This window comes from Grammomys surdaster, unplaced genomic scaffold (genome assembly GCF_004785775.1).
Source record: "Grammomys surdaster isolate TR1022 unplaced genomic scaffold, NIH_TR_1.0 126391, whole genome shotgun sequence".
Taxonomy (NCBI): Eukaryota; Metazoa; Chordata; class Mammalia; order Rodentia; family Muridae; genus Grammomys; species Grammomys surdaster.
The window spans coordinates 214340-229612 of NW_021621185.1; the positions used below are offsets into that span (position 1 = coordinate 214340).

General features: G+C 39.0%; 1 protein-coding gene across 1 annotated transcript in view; it reads right to left on the reverse strand.

Moving 5' to 3' along the window:
- The window catches only part of Arsk (arylsulfatase family member K), a 34991-nt gene that overhangs the window by 13370 nt on the left and 6348 nt on the right, over positions 1 to 15273 (reverse strand). The window contains 2 exon segments of the mRNA XM_028760210.1: positions 161 to 437; positions 14356 to 14515. Coding sequence (XP_028616043.1) covers positions 161 to 437; positions 14356 to 14515 — 437 coding nt within the window.

Consider the following 15273-nt stretch of genomic DNA (forward strand, 5'->3'; position numbering starts at 1 on the left):
TATCTCAAAAATATTATCCCTTGAACTAATTCATTACTGGCTTAGTTTAAAAGTATACGTTCCTAATTTTTCTATAAAAATAATAAAAGTAAGAATGAGCTAATGCTAGGTGGCTTTGCATATGGCAGTGCCTGCGTTTGAGCACACATGGAATACTTACCTTTTCCAGCCAGTAAAGAGAAGTGTGAAATGTAGAAGCACCAAAATTTTCTCCTGAAGATGGTGAAGGGTAAGGGTGTGGCAAATTCAATCCCAAGTAAAGGACAAATGGTTTGGTGTTGTTAACCTGCTTTAGCCAGTCGATTGCTTTGTCTGTGCTCTGCCAGTCCTTGCCCATCACTCTCCTTCTGTACTTATCAGGGATAAGATTAACCATGGGCCTGCCTTCTTGTCGGAGCAAGAACTCAACTTCTCTTGTCCATGCTTCTACACGGTTACTGAGGGTGTAAGAAGACAAGTGTGTCAGAAAACATTCGTGCAACCTTAGAAACTGGCTGAACAAATGTCAAAAAGCAACAAGGGAAACGGTTTAAGGCTCCCTTATGGAAGTGTTTAGATAAGTGCATCACATTTCAGTTAAAAACTCGTTGAGTATTACAGACTTAAGAGCTATGGAAAACAAATGAATATTCATTTGTGCTAAGATTAAGACAAATTACTTAGAATAGTTAATTTTTTTTAAAAGAGAAAGATATTTAGTTGTGCTGGCTGGTCTTAGTCAATTTGACACAAGCTAGAGTTATTTTTGAGAACTGCCCAGGTTTCCGAAGCTGATGTTGTTTATGGAGCATAGTTAGCACTGCCAGGAAACTTGTTTTATGGTGTCCATTAATGCGTGCCTTTAAAGAGCTCTGTCAGATGAGAAATATTTTTTAAGAATCTAGATAATAACTCCAGCAAAATTATATTTCATGTTAAAACATAATACTCAGAAGAAATCTCAGACCAGAAACTGACCAATGGCCCACGGATAATGAGGGCAAATAGAAAGTTTTCCTCCCCCCACCACTTGGTCATTGAAGGTAAACAAAGAAATTGAAGCAGCTACAGTAAATATATTTGATAGTACAAAGTTAATATACTTTAATAAAAATATCAAACAGTTGAATTTTAGCAGAATTATACCTAAAAGATTCTAATTCTAACAGATGTAAGACTCCAAAATTGGATTTTATGGGAAAATTTCACCATACTATAAAGCATATGGTGTTAGCTTCTCAGTCTTTTGTTTATGCCATGCTAAGCAGTGCCCCTATATTAGATGTGTAACGTCACTGGGGTTCAGAGTAGAGCCCGAGGAGGTCAAGGGAAGCAGCATACTGTGTGTAGATGTGAGGAAGTAAAGTCCTTTCTTGTTAACTTAGCAGTATTCTACAGGGAACATTACTGAGAAATTAGTAAGAGACACACTGGTAATGCAATGGGACTAGCTGCTCAGCTTTGGAATGGCGTAAGTGTGGACAAGCGTTTGCAGTATGCAGAGTCCTTACAATAGTCAACCCCAGTTAGGAATGGATCTAGAGCCAAGGAAGATCATTAGCCTTTTGTTGATTAACTTTATTAATACCATTTTCTTGGTGAAATTATAAAAACTGTTAAGCCTAGCCGGCTGTATCTTTTCCCCTTTCTGAAGCAGACCTTAGAGAGCGCACGTGAGGCCACAGGGGCATGCTCATGAAACACTAAGACTCTTTCCTCTCTTTCTTTGTTCCTGGCCTCTGTGATGTGAATGTGTGTTCCCTTCTGCACACTCCTGCCATGATCCTCTGCTTCATCATAGACCCAAGACAACAGAGCCATTGAACCATGGACTTATGCTTCTGAGAGCCCAAGTCAAATCTTCCCATATTAAAAGTTGATCTCTCTCAGGAATAGCAATGGAAATCCTACTAACATGGTCCTCTTAATGGTAAAACTGTTCAAATTAATTTAATTTTATCCCAGCTTTATCATCATTGACAGTTCTAAAATTTGACTTTCCTAAGTTACCCAGGAAGCCTCTTGGCTTAGATTTCCGTAGTTCTGGTGGTTTCCCTCCTTCATACTGTTTGGTTAAAACTGTCGAAGCTACAATAATTCTTTTGCATAGAAAAATGATAGTTCTACAAATGCGCTTGCAAATTTTTTAACCAATTTTATAAATTTTATTTTAGAAAAAAATTTATCATCCATATTGAACACTCTTGTCTCACATTTGATCTTAGTTTAATATTTTATATCAGAGAGTATATCTCTATGTGCTTAACCTGGCCACCGGTTATGAAAATTCTGGCATGACATTTGAGTTGGATTTATGATACTTTACAGAACTTTAATTGTGCAAGAAAAAACAAATCCAACCTTGTCCATAAAGCAACTCTGAGGGAGAGGGTCACAAAGGATATGGAGCCAGAACCAAGTGGGGTCACGGCTGACAGTGACGCCGTTATAAAGCAAAACAAAAACCAAGGCCCAGAGAAGACCAGAAAATCACGCTGAAGATTTAGTACCATCAGTGCCTGACACTGAAGCCACTAAATCTGTGCTGGATTCAAAATTTCTTCCTAGTTCCATGACTTGAGAGAAGTGTGTGACAGGCCTGATCATAGACTGATAATCTGATTCTTCATCAATGCATCTAAACCCAATATTGTGTAGTGAATATTCTCCCAACTTAAAGAATTTCATGGCCAGGCAGTGGTGGCACACACCTTTAATCCAAGCACTTGGGAAGCAGAGGCAGGTGGATTTCTGATTTCCAGGCCAGCCTGGTCTACAGAGTGAGTTCCAGGACAGCCAGGGCTATACAGAGAAACCCTGTCTCAAAAAACCAAAAAAAAAAAAAAAAAAAAAAAGAATTTCATGAATTTCATGGCTTGGGTAGAAAACACTTTCCTAGCATGTATGAGGTTTTATATTGGATCCCTAATACTTACAAAAACCAAAGTAAAGCAAGGAACTTAATGAAAAATAATTCTCATATTCAGAGAACTAACACACTGCCAACTAGTACCATTGGTTTGTGTGTGTGTGTGAAATTCTAAAAACTGTTAAGCCCATTCAGTTTTCAAAAAGACTTCTGAAAGGCACAAAATGGTGTGTCTATGATGCTGGGAGGTTGATAAGATTTTATTGTGAAGACTTCATCTGCTACTACATTTGTTACTGGGAATGCTAGTTTACATATACACCTTTATATATTCTAACCTTGCTTTGAAATTGTAAAAAGTCTGAGAATTCTCACATTCTGTATACACCTTATTTTTGAAATTTTAACATTTCTAACTTCTTTTCGGAAAGAGGTACTAAAAGCATACTATTATTCATGGTAAATACCATGCAATGCAGTTTAAACAAGCTGACAAATGGAAAGATGCAAAGAATAAATCAGGGCACCCTAAAGGGAGAGCAAATTAGATCAACCAATAAATAACATGGGGGGATGGCAGATGGCTCAGGAGACAAAGGTGCATGCTGCACAGTCTTGAGGATCCAAGCTCGTTCTTTAGAACATACATGATAGATGAGAACTGAATCTTGAAAGTTGTCCTCTGACCTCAACATGTGCCGAGGCATTTGAGTATGTGCATGTCCTGATGCTATGAACATGCAGAAGTAAAAAAATTAAATGGACTCTCAAGAACTAGCTTTACAGGCATAGTGGTGCAGGCCTTTATTTCCAGCATTTGGGAGGTAGAGGCAGGTGGATCTCTGAGTTTGAGTCTAGCCTCATCTACAGATTGAGTTCCAGGATAGTTAGCACTGTCTTGAAAAATCAAACAAACAAAACCAAATAATGCACTAGAAATCATTATGGGGCTCTAATAGAGAATAAAAAGTAGGTTCTACTATGCAGACTATAAAGGAATGATTCAAAGTTTATTATTACTTTTAGAGAGCAAAATATTTCCAGAGATTCTCAAATCCAACCTATTTGATGAGGCATAGGCTTTATTTTCTGACTGCTGCTTTGACCTATCAGTCAAGTCCTTTAATGTCATTTCAGAGCCTCACTTCTCTGTTTTGTTTTACAGGAATTCTCGTTCCTCTTCTGCCCTCCAAATGGTTTGTGCCTAGCTTGGTGTCCTTGTTAAGACATTATTCCTTCCTGTTCTTTATTTGTACCTATTGATGGTATACTTCTTTGGAGTTTATCAAATTCAAAATGGCATTATAGGACATAAATATACATGTCATTAAGGAAATAGCGAAGACTATATAACAGGTTTTAAATGAACTTGAAGTTCCTAAAGTAGGAGGTAAAGTTTACTCTATACAGCTAAACTTATTATATTACCTTAGGATAAAAGCCCCTAAGACTTTTAATGAGTTTACAGGCTCAAAAGTATTACTTCTGTGATATTACTTCTGTGTTTTTATGAGACTGAAGGTAGGAATTGTGGGTAGGCTGGGGATTTAGCTGACTTTGCTTAGCATGTGTAAGGCCTGGGTTTCTTTATTTGTTGTTGTTGTTGTTTGTTTGTTTTGTTTTTCAAGACAGGGTTTCTCTGTGTAGCCCTGGCTGTCCTGAAACTCACTCTGTAGGCCAGGCTGGACTCGAACTCAGAAATCTGCCTGCCTCTGCCTCCGAAGTGTTGGGAATAAAGGCGTGCGCCACCACCACCCAGCGAGGCCTGGGTTTCAATACCAGAAATAAAGCAAAGCAACAACCTGAGTCATAGGTAGATGAAACCTCTGTATTTCTTGAGCCTCTTTGTGGCGGCCAGCTACAGCCCAGTTGACTTGCCTGATAGCAAAGGGTCTAAGCCTCTGCTCCCTTTGCCCCTGTGTACCTCACAGTTTCTTTCTCGCAACTAAAAACTCCAGGGTGAGCCATGAGAAACTGCTTGCCTCCTGCGAGCTTCTCCCAGGAGCTGCTGGCTATACACCAGCTTCCACATGTCTCCCTGCCATGGCTCAGTTTTACACAATCTTCTACTCCTTCTGACTCTCCTATCAAACACCTATGTTTCTTGCTTTGAGCTTTTCTTCAAGGTTAGACTTCTTTTTCTTCTCTACATTTAGGATGCCTAAGAAAAACAAATGGGGAATTCCTTGGCCTCTCTGCTAGAGTACCCAGCCACCACATAGTAGCCCGACCACCACATGACAGAGCAGGCCCCTACTCCACTACTTCTAAATCCGCCATTAATGCCTTTTCCCTCAACAGGAAGACCTAAAACAACAGTGTTCGCTTTTCAACCCAAAATTTTTCACCTTTTTGTTTAAATGTCTCCTTTTCTCTCTAACACTCATGATATATTCCCAACATTTTTTTTTTTAATTTTTAAGATTTCTTCAAAGTACAAAAGTCATCTAGATCTACTTCCACAGGTTAAATCAACTATGAGATCACTACTTTCCTTTTTTTTTTAAGATTTATTTATTTTATTTATGAGTACACTGTAGCTGTCTTCAGACACATCAGAAGAGGGCATCAAATCTCATTACAGATGGTTGTGAGCCACCATGTGGTTGCTGGGATTTGAACTCAGGACCTCTGGAAGAGCAGTCAGTGCTCTTAACCACTGAGCCATCTCTCCAGCCCAAGAGATCACCACTTTCCAAATCTTAATTAACAACTAGTTTCCTTTTACAGGCAAACTGTTGCTGCCTACATAATTAATATGATGTTTTTCTTCCTCAGCCATCCAAAACAGACTCAATGGTGACTTCTAAGACTATAATTTCCTCAAACACCTTTTCCTTTCTAGGATCTCAACAGCACACCATGATGTGCTTGCTCCCAAGTAGCCTAATGCTTACTATACACCCTTTGCAAACATCCCCCTGCCTGGGTGCTGCTTCCCTGTTTTGATTATTCTACAGGTGTTCCCACAAGTCCAGCAGAGACAACGCCACCTCCTGGAACCTGCCTAGGATGCCATGCTGTCTTCTTGTAGCCACACCACCTGACTGCAGATTCCAGAGACACGCTGAGATCCAGAGACACACGCTGAACTCCAGACACACTCCAAGATCCAGAGACCCTCACTGAGTCCTACAGACAGATTCAGACCTTCCACTTACAAATGAACTCTTTTGCCAAAGTCAAATAGCTGAAGTTACATGTTAGTGAGGAAAACATAATGTCCATCTAGATTAATCAGATGTTATTACCCTCAAACTGTACCACCTCAAACTGTAATCAATTGATTCAATGATCCCTTGCCTTCCCAACCCCCACCCTCAACTCCCCTTTCTCTGTGACTTAATTGTGCTAATCCCTCTGGCCTACATAGTGTTTTATTTTAGCTTCCTCATCCAAAATTTTCACCACACTGACCCCCCCACCCCCACCTTTTTGAAAAATGTAAAGGGGAGGAGATGTGGGACTGTGTAAGGGTATTCTGGTTCATGGCTGGGCATGTGCCTAGAACCCTGAGATTCTACGTGAGAACCGGCAGGAGTTCAGCACACCCCCAGAACCCAGGGTCCCCAAAAGCAGTCTAGTCTCCATAAAAATACATTGTTCAGTCACATAGGCCATTACAGCCCCTCCCAAAGTGCACAGATAGAGGGCATGACTAGAGGCCTCAGGACCTAGGGATTTACATACTAATGAAGGCCAGAGGGCAGAGCAAATTAAGCATGCCTCCCAAGATCCTCCCCACATCCTCCCCCTTTCTCCCTCCCTATTTAACTCAGGACTGCCCTGAGTTTTACGGGGCGTACAACCAGATCCTTCCATCATCCGCCATGACAATAAACCCTTTTAGAACCAATGACTTCCTTGCGTCATTAGGGCCTGCCGCCAAATCCTCCAGGTCGCTGGAACGTTAAACCTCCTCCCACATGTGGGACCCGCAGCGTGGAAACCCATTGGGACTCCACTGCCTCGGCCTTCAATTTTTTCCCACACCTCTTTAGCTGCACATGTTTTAGCTATCAGAAGGATTCTGGGTAATAAAACCAGACCAAAACCAACCAATCAATCAACCAACCAACCAACCAACCAACCAACCAAACAAACAAACAAAAAAACCAACCAAACAAAAGCCCAAAACATCTTTCACTATTGTAAAGATGATACTGAGAGTATACCCAGGACAATGTACCATTCATCTGAATACTAAATTTAAAAACAGCGAAATGGGGAGTCCTAAAGGAAACTACTAAGATGCCTATTCTTCTTAAGAATATTGTGGAAAAGCCATCTAAAAATATAACAAACATTATGTCAGATAACAAAATCATAAGGGCAGAGATTGTAAGGGTAAAAATTAAAACAGCTTAGCAGAGACCACAAACAACTTGGCAAAGACCACAGGACAGCTTGCTGAGCTTGCTGAGAATAGCCATAATAAAAATATCAAGCCCCTCTAGGGACAAGGTGACCAGAAATGTAGAAACAACCAAAGACATATCTTGACCAGTCTAAACATGCCCAAGTGAGTAATGGGCCACCTGGTGTTTATCCTAGAAGGTCTGAGGCTTCATGGTCAAAAATAGTGGGCCATCCAGCCTGTCAAAATGATTGCTTACGCAAAGTGCTGATGTTTGAAATATCCAATCATATGTAACCGCATCAGAATTTCCCACTTTTCCCTTCCCCTTTGTGCCTCCCCCTATAAAAGTTCTAAACTTCCTGGGGTCTTCATCGAAATTCTCTCCCCTGCGTGGGATGAGTTTCGATCCAAGGGCCCTTGTTAGTAAACTGCCTTTTGCCATTGCATCAAGTCAGTCTCTCGTGTCTCCTTGGGTGCGCGCTAATTGGGACTTGAGATGGGGTCCTCTTCCTGGGTCCTTACAAGATGAGATGAACAGTTATTCCTCAGGCACTGGAACTGCAGGGTGGCAGAGGGTGCTCAGTGTTCTGAGCTTTGTGGTCCCCGCTTTATACCTGTCACATTCTCTCTGGACAGCTTTTTGTGTTGGTCTGGATGGGTAAAGCAGGCACTGTGCTTCCTGGGCTGTCTTCCAAAGTTTCAAGTGTTAAGAGTTCTGTATGTATCTGTTTTTTCATTTGGGAAGTAGCCCTCTAGTTTCATTTGTTTGGAAGGATTAAGAAAATGTTTCTCCTGAACAGATTTAAAAGAGTTCTATCTTCATGAGCAGAGAAAATACATAATTATAAGATACAATGACAGATAACTTGATTTATAGTTTTCGCTAGTCAAACAACATAGCAGTTTGTTTGATTTGTTTTCTGATAACATTAGATGGTATAATAGTTGTCTAGTTGCTGTGATAAAATATCCTAAGAAAGGCAACTTTGGAGAAAAGAGGTTTAGTCTGATTTGTAGTTTTAGTGTATCTACCATGGCAGGGAAGTCATGCATACCATGGGAGCTGGTCAAATTGCGTCTGGTGTCAGGAAGCAGAGAGAGACTCATGTTTATGCTCAACTCTGTGTATCCTTTTATTCAGTCTGGAACCTGAGTCCCCTGAGTGGCATGTATCAACACCCACTCCCGCCATTTCCCTGCCCATCAAGTCCTCTAGACCATGCCTAGCTGCTCTGAGACTTGCACTGCTTCCTGAGTTCCATTCTCCAGTGCACTGGAGGCCTGCTGCTTCAGGAACATCCAGGAACAACAAGATGGCTATAGGCCAGCATAAGAACACAATCAACAAAGGAGAGCAATACAGTACCTTCAGAGCACAGCCATCTTACGATAGCACGCCCAGGGTATCCTAACACGAGAAAATGACCTTAAATAGAATCTTATAAAGATGAAAGAGACCTTTAAAGAGGAAATGAATCAATCCCTTAAAGAAACACAGGAAAACAATTAAGCAAGTTAAGGAAATGAATAAAACTGTTTAATACCTGAAAATGGAAACAGGAACAATAATGAAAACAAAAACTGAGGAAATTCTGGAGATGGAAAACCTAAGGAAGAAAACAGGAACAAATGTCACAAGATCAACAGAACACAGGAGATGACAGAGAAAATCTTAAGCATAAAAGATATGATAGAAGAAATTGATAAATCAGCCAAAGAAAATGTTAAATCAGAAGTTCCTGAAACAAAACTCCAGGAAACTTGGGATACTATGAAAAGACCTAACCTAAAAATAGTAGGAACAGAAGAGGTGAAGAGACAGAGCCTCAAAGACCTGAAAATATTTTCAACAAAATCATGGAAGAAAAATTTCCAAACCTAACGAAAGAGATGCCAATAAATATATAAGAAGCTTATAGAACACCAATTAGATTGGACCAGAGAAGAAAATACTCCTGCCATATAATAATTAAAACACAAAATCTACAAAACAAAGAAAGAATATTAAAAGCTGCAAGGGAAAAAGGCCAAATAACATACAAAGGCAGACTTGAAAGAATTAAATCCAATTTCTCAATAGAGACTCTAAAACTAGAAGGGAATGGAGAGATGTCTTAAGCCTCTCAGAAGCTGCAGCAAAACTCTAAGTCATCATAGCTATTCAAAGACAAAAACACATTTAAACAAACTCTATTCACAAGTCCAGCCCTACAGAAAATACCAAAAGGAAAACTTCAACTCAAGGAGGTTATCTACATTCAAGAAAACACAGGACATAAATAATTCCATACCAGCAAAGGGCAATATAAGGGAAACACGCAAGTACACACACACTAACACCACCAACATCAAAATAACAGGAGTTAACAATCATCGGTTATTCGTATCTTTCAACATCAGTGGACTCAAATTACCCAATAAAAAGACATAGGCTAAGAGAATGGATGCAAAAACAAGATCCATCATTCTGCTGCCTAAAAGAAACATAACTCAATGTTGCGGGAAATATTTAAAAATGGTGTTCAGGCTACACCAGCACCTCTTGGCGGGCTGGCTGGCCTGTTCTCATTTCATGGAGACTCTCTGACTCAGAGCTCGGAAATTTCTCCACTCAGCTAGCTAAATTCCCACTGGCCAGCTCATGGTTCAAAATTCCCATGGCCGCCCTACCTTTCTCTCTGGAACCCAGTAGCGTCGCTGCATGAAGGAAAACACCACACAAACTTAGTTCAGAATCAATCGCTGGGCACATCAACATCCAAATTATAAGACATACTAAGTTAAATCCTCTGGTAGCAGATCCAGACGGATCCGCCACCTGAAACCGGGTCTCCGCTATCTACATCTTCACCTCCTACTGTCCCTGTCCAAAAACCCCTTATCACTCTCCTGCCTCTTCACTCTGTCCCGGTAGTCCTGCCTATTCACCCAGTGACTAGTTTCTTTATTCATTAGAAGGGTCACAAGAAGTCCAGAGTGCTTGATTCACACCTCATCCCAGGCAGACTCTCCAGGGGAATCTGAATTAGCATCAAAATACAAACAGCTCCAGGACTATCCACAATACCCCAACAGCAAAGATAAGATACTACCTCAGAATAAAGGGCCATTTCCAAGCAAATGGATCCAAGAAACAAGCTAGAGTAAACATTCTAATATTATATAAAAAAGACTTTCAGCAAAAATTAATCAGGAGAGATGGAGAAGGACACTTCATACTTATCAAATGAAAAATTCACCAAGATGACTTCTCAATTCTAAACATCTATGCCACAAATGCAAGGGCACCCACATTCATAAAAGAAACATTACTAAAGCTTAAATCACACATTGAACCTCACACATTAATAGTGGGAGACTTCATCACCCACTCTCACCAATGGACAGGTGACTGAGACAGAAACTAAACAGAGTAATAATGAAATTAACTGGTATTATAAATCAAATGGACCTAACAGATATTGACAGAACATTTCACCCAAACATAAAAGAATATACCTTCCTTCCTCTTAGCACCACATGGAACCTTTTACAAATCTGAGCATATAGTCAGTCACAAGCAAGCCTTAACAGATACAAGAAAATTGAAATAACTCCTTGTATCCTGTCAGATCACCATAGATTAAAGCTGGACTTCAACAACAACAGAAAGTCTACAAACGCTTGCAAACTGAACAATTCTTTACTTAATGATCACTGGGTAAGGGAAGAAATAAGCAAAGAAATTAAAGGCTTTCTAGAATTCAATGAAAATGAAGGCATAATATATCCAAACTTATAGGACACAATGAAAGCAGTGCTAAGAGAAAAGTACATAGCACTAAGTGCCTTTATAGACATATTGGAGATTTTTTATACTAGCAATTTAAAAGTACATCTGAAAGCTCTTGAAAAAAAAAAGTAAACACATCCAAGAGGAGTAGATGGCTGAAATCAATCAGAAACAATGAGAACAATATAAAAAATAAATGAATGGCTGGGCGGTGGTGGCACACGCCTTTAATCCCAGCACTTGGGAGGCAGAGGCAGGCGGATTTCTGAGTTCAAGGCCAGCCTGGTCTACCGAGTGAGTTCCAGGACAGCCAGGGCTAAACAGAGAAACCCTGTCTCGAAAAACAAAAACAAAACAAAAAGAAAAAAATTAATAGATTAATTAATTAATTAATTAAACAAACCAAGAAATAGTTCTTAGAGAAAATCAGTAATATAGACAAACCCTTAGCCAAACTAACTACAAGACAGAGACAGTATCCAAATTAACAAAATTAGAAATGCAAAAGAAGACATAACAACAGACACTAAGGAAATTAAAAGAATATTAGGTCTTACTTCAAAAGTGTTTACTCCACAAAATTGGAAAATCTAAAGGAAATGGATAATTTTCTAGTCAGATACCTCTTACCAAAGTTAAATCAAGAGCTGGAAAACTATATAAATAGTCCTTCAAGCAGTTATTAAATGCGTTCCAAACAAAAAAAGCCTAGGACCAGCTGGTTTTGAAGGACCCTCAGGGCTTTTTCCAGTCCCACATCCTCCTTAAAGCTTCCCTCTCCTGCTTGGGGTCAAGGGTAGGCCAAGTTCCATTCTCCACCCACAAGAACATTCTTGAGTGAAAAATTCTAAGAATGTACTAATAGTCACCTGGAAAGTCCCAGGTATAGTTCAATGTGTGCCATGCTTGCTAGCCAATAGATTTAGAGGTCAATATGCTTAGCCAATAAGTTTGAACTGTAACCTTGCTGATGTAATCTGTGCCCCTAAAAAGTATAAAGACTGCTTGTAATAGCCATTTGGGGCTGCATTCTAGTAACTCGCCTTGAGGGACTAATTGAAGGTCAACTCAGCGTGCTGGAAAATAAACCTCTTGTTTTTGCATCAATCTGCATCTCAGAATCTCACTGGGGACATCTTGTGAAGTAAGTACCACTGGCCAAGGGTAGAGGTCCTACAGTTTTAGTGCAGAATTCTACCAGATTTTCAAAGAAGATCTAAAATCAATACTCCTCAAACTATTCCACAAAATAGAAACAGAAGAAACACTGCCAAAATCATTCTATGAGGCCACGGTCACCCTGGTAACTAAATCACACAAAGACTTAACGAAGAGAGAGAACTTCAGACTGATTTTACTTATGAACATTGATGCAAAAGTATGTAATAAAATATTTGCAAACTGAATCCAAGAACACATCAACAACATCATCAGCCTAGATCAAATAGGCTTCATCCCAGGGATGCAAGGATGGTTCCATATATGAAAATCCATCAATGTAATCCACCATGTAAACAAACTGAAAGAAAATCACATGATCATCTCATTAGATGCTGAAAAACCCTTTGACAAAATCCAGTACCCCTTCATGTTAAAAGTGTTGGAGATATCAGGGATACAAAGCCCATATCTAAATAAAATAAAAGCAATATACAGCAAGCCAATAACCAACATTAAATTAAATGGAGAGAAAATCAAATCAATTCTACTAAATTCAGAGGCAAGACAAGGCTACCCACTCTCTCCCTATCTACTCAACATAGTACTTGAAGATCTAGTTATAGCAATAAAACAACTAAAGGAGAACAAGGGGATGTAAATTGGAAAGGTAGAAGTCAAAGTATGACTATTTGCAGATGATATGAGCATATAAATATCCCCCCAAATTATACCAGAGAATTTCTACAGCTGATAAACACCTTCTTTGAAGTGGCTGGATACAATTAACTTAAAAAAAAATCAATAGACCTCCTTTATATTAATAATAATCAGGCTGAGAAAGAAATAAGGGAAATAATACCCTTCCCAGCAGCCACAAATAATATAAAATATCTCGTGTAACTCTAACCAAGCAAGTGAAAGACCTGTATGAAAAGAACATCAAGTCTCTGAAGAAAAAAACTGAAGAAGGTATCAGAAGATGGAAAGATCTCCCATGCTCATGGATTGGTAGGATTAACATAGTGAAAACTGTCATATTACCAAAAGCAGATTCAATGCAATCCCCGTTACAATTCCAACACAATTCTTTACAGACCTTGGAAGAGAAATTCTCAAGTTCACATAGAAAAATGAAAATCTAGGATAGCTAAAACAATTCTGTACAATAAAAGAACTTCTCAAGTTATAACCATCCCTGATTTTAAGTTGTACTACAGAACATTTAAGACACACAGAGACAGACAGGTCAATCAATGGAATAGAATTGAAAACCCAGAAATAAACTAGCATACTTAATGGACACTTGATATTTGACAAAGAGACAATACAGGAGAAAAATAAAAGCATCTTCAACAAATGATGGTGGTTTAACTGGATGTCTGCTTGTAGAAGAATGCAAATATTTCCATATCTACTACCCTGCATAAAACTCAAGTCCAAGTGGATCAAAGACCTCAACATAAAGCTGGACACACTAAATCTAATAAAGGAGAGAGTAAGGAATTGCCTTGAACATACTGGTCAATAGTCAGGCTCTAAGATCAACAATTAATAAATGGGACCTCATGAAACTTCAGAGTTTCTGTAAGGCTAAGGACATCTAATAGGACAAAACAGCAGCCTACAGAATGGGAAAAGATAGGCATAAACCCAAAAGATGCCCCACTAAACTACAAGGAGACTTGCTCAACTATGTTCATAGCAGCTTTATTCATAATAGACAGAAACAGGATATAACCTAGATGTGCCACTGAAGAATAGACAAAGAAAATGTGGTACATCTATACCATGGAATACTATTCAGCTATTAAAAAACAAGTACATCATGAATTTGCAGGCAAATAGATAGAACTAGAAAATATCATCTTGAATGATGTAACCCAGATCCAGAAAGACATATATGATATGTACTCACTTATAAGTGGACATTAAGTATAATGTACAGGATAACCATGCTATCATCCACAAATCCAAAGAAATAAGGAGGGCCCAAGGGAGGATGATTGAATCTACTGTCAGTGTTTTACAAAAGAAAAACCCAACAGAATATTAGCAACTTTAATATTTTAAGAAGATTAAAGAAAGTTAAGTTTTAGTCAAATTGGCATAATTGAGGGATTAAGAGATTTAATTTCAGCCTTGTAGTAAGTAGGGAAAAAAAAAAAGCTTGTGAATGTGCCACAGAGGATGGTGTGGGGTTAATTTAATTTTTACCTAATGGAATGATGTCCTGAAGTATAGTCTAGTTTTCCAAATGTCTGTGTCTGATAGCCATGCATCTCCATGACGTCCATCCATGTTGTATAATTTGGATCCAGACCCTTAAAATTATTCCAAGATTCTGTTAAGTGAGTGAAGAGGCCACTCCACATTGCTGGGGGTTAAAAAAGAGAAATAAAAGAATAAAAATAAAATAAATAAAGATAAAAAACTGAAAAATAAAAAAATGTAAAAATAAAAGAAATAAAGGACCGATGACAGTAAAACTTAACAATTCAAGTTTTAAAGGAATCACTCAGAGAGTGTGGCTGGCCGTTTTAGAGTCTGTGATCTGGAATAAGAAATGCCACCAGCTGGGGTAGTTCACAGACAGTCCTCACTGCTACTTTACTTAAAACCCTGCAAGGAGTTAGCACATCTATTCTTCATATAGACCCACCAAGATCTAGAGGTTAAGTTGATTAAGGTATTTGTTGTATTTGTGGCTGGATTATATATAGGGCTTGAACATCATTAGTATTTTTTCAGTCATAAAAGGTATCTGTAAGTATTTTTTCCCTAAGTTTTTAAACCGTAAGTTAGTGCACTGACAATTATAGACCTTGATTCCTTTGTATTCTCAAGGGCTTTCCTAGTAATTATCTTTTTGCTACATTTTTCTAAGAAAAGGAAAGAAAAAAGGATGATATATGTTCCCTATCATTTTCTAAATGTTTAATAAATGTTTCTTTTCCTTTTCTCATTCTGTGTTCAGACACAGTAGACTGGATAGGCCTTCTTTTCTGTGTGTATGCATGTGCATGTCTAGGTGTCTTCCTAAATAGTCTCTGAGAAAAAGTGCCTCTCCCTCCCTCCCCCCTTCCTCCCTCCCTCCCCCCTTCCTCCCTCCCCCCCTTCCCTCCTTCCCTCCCC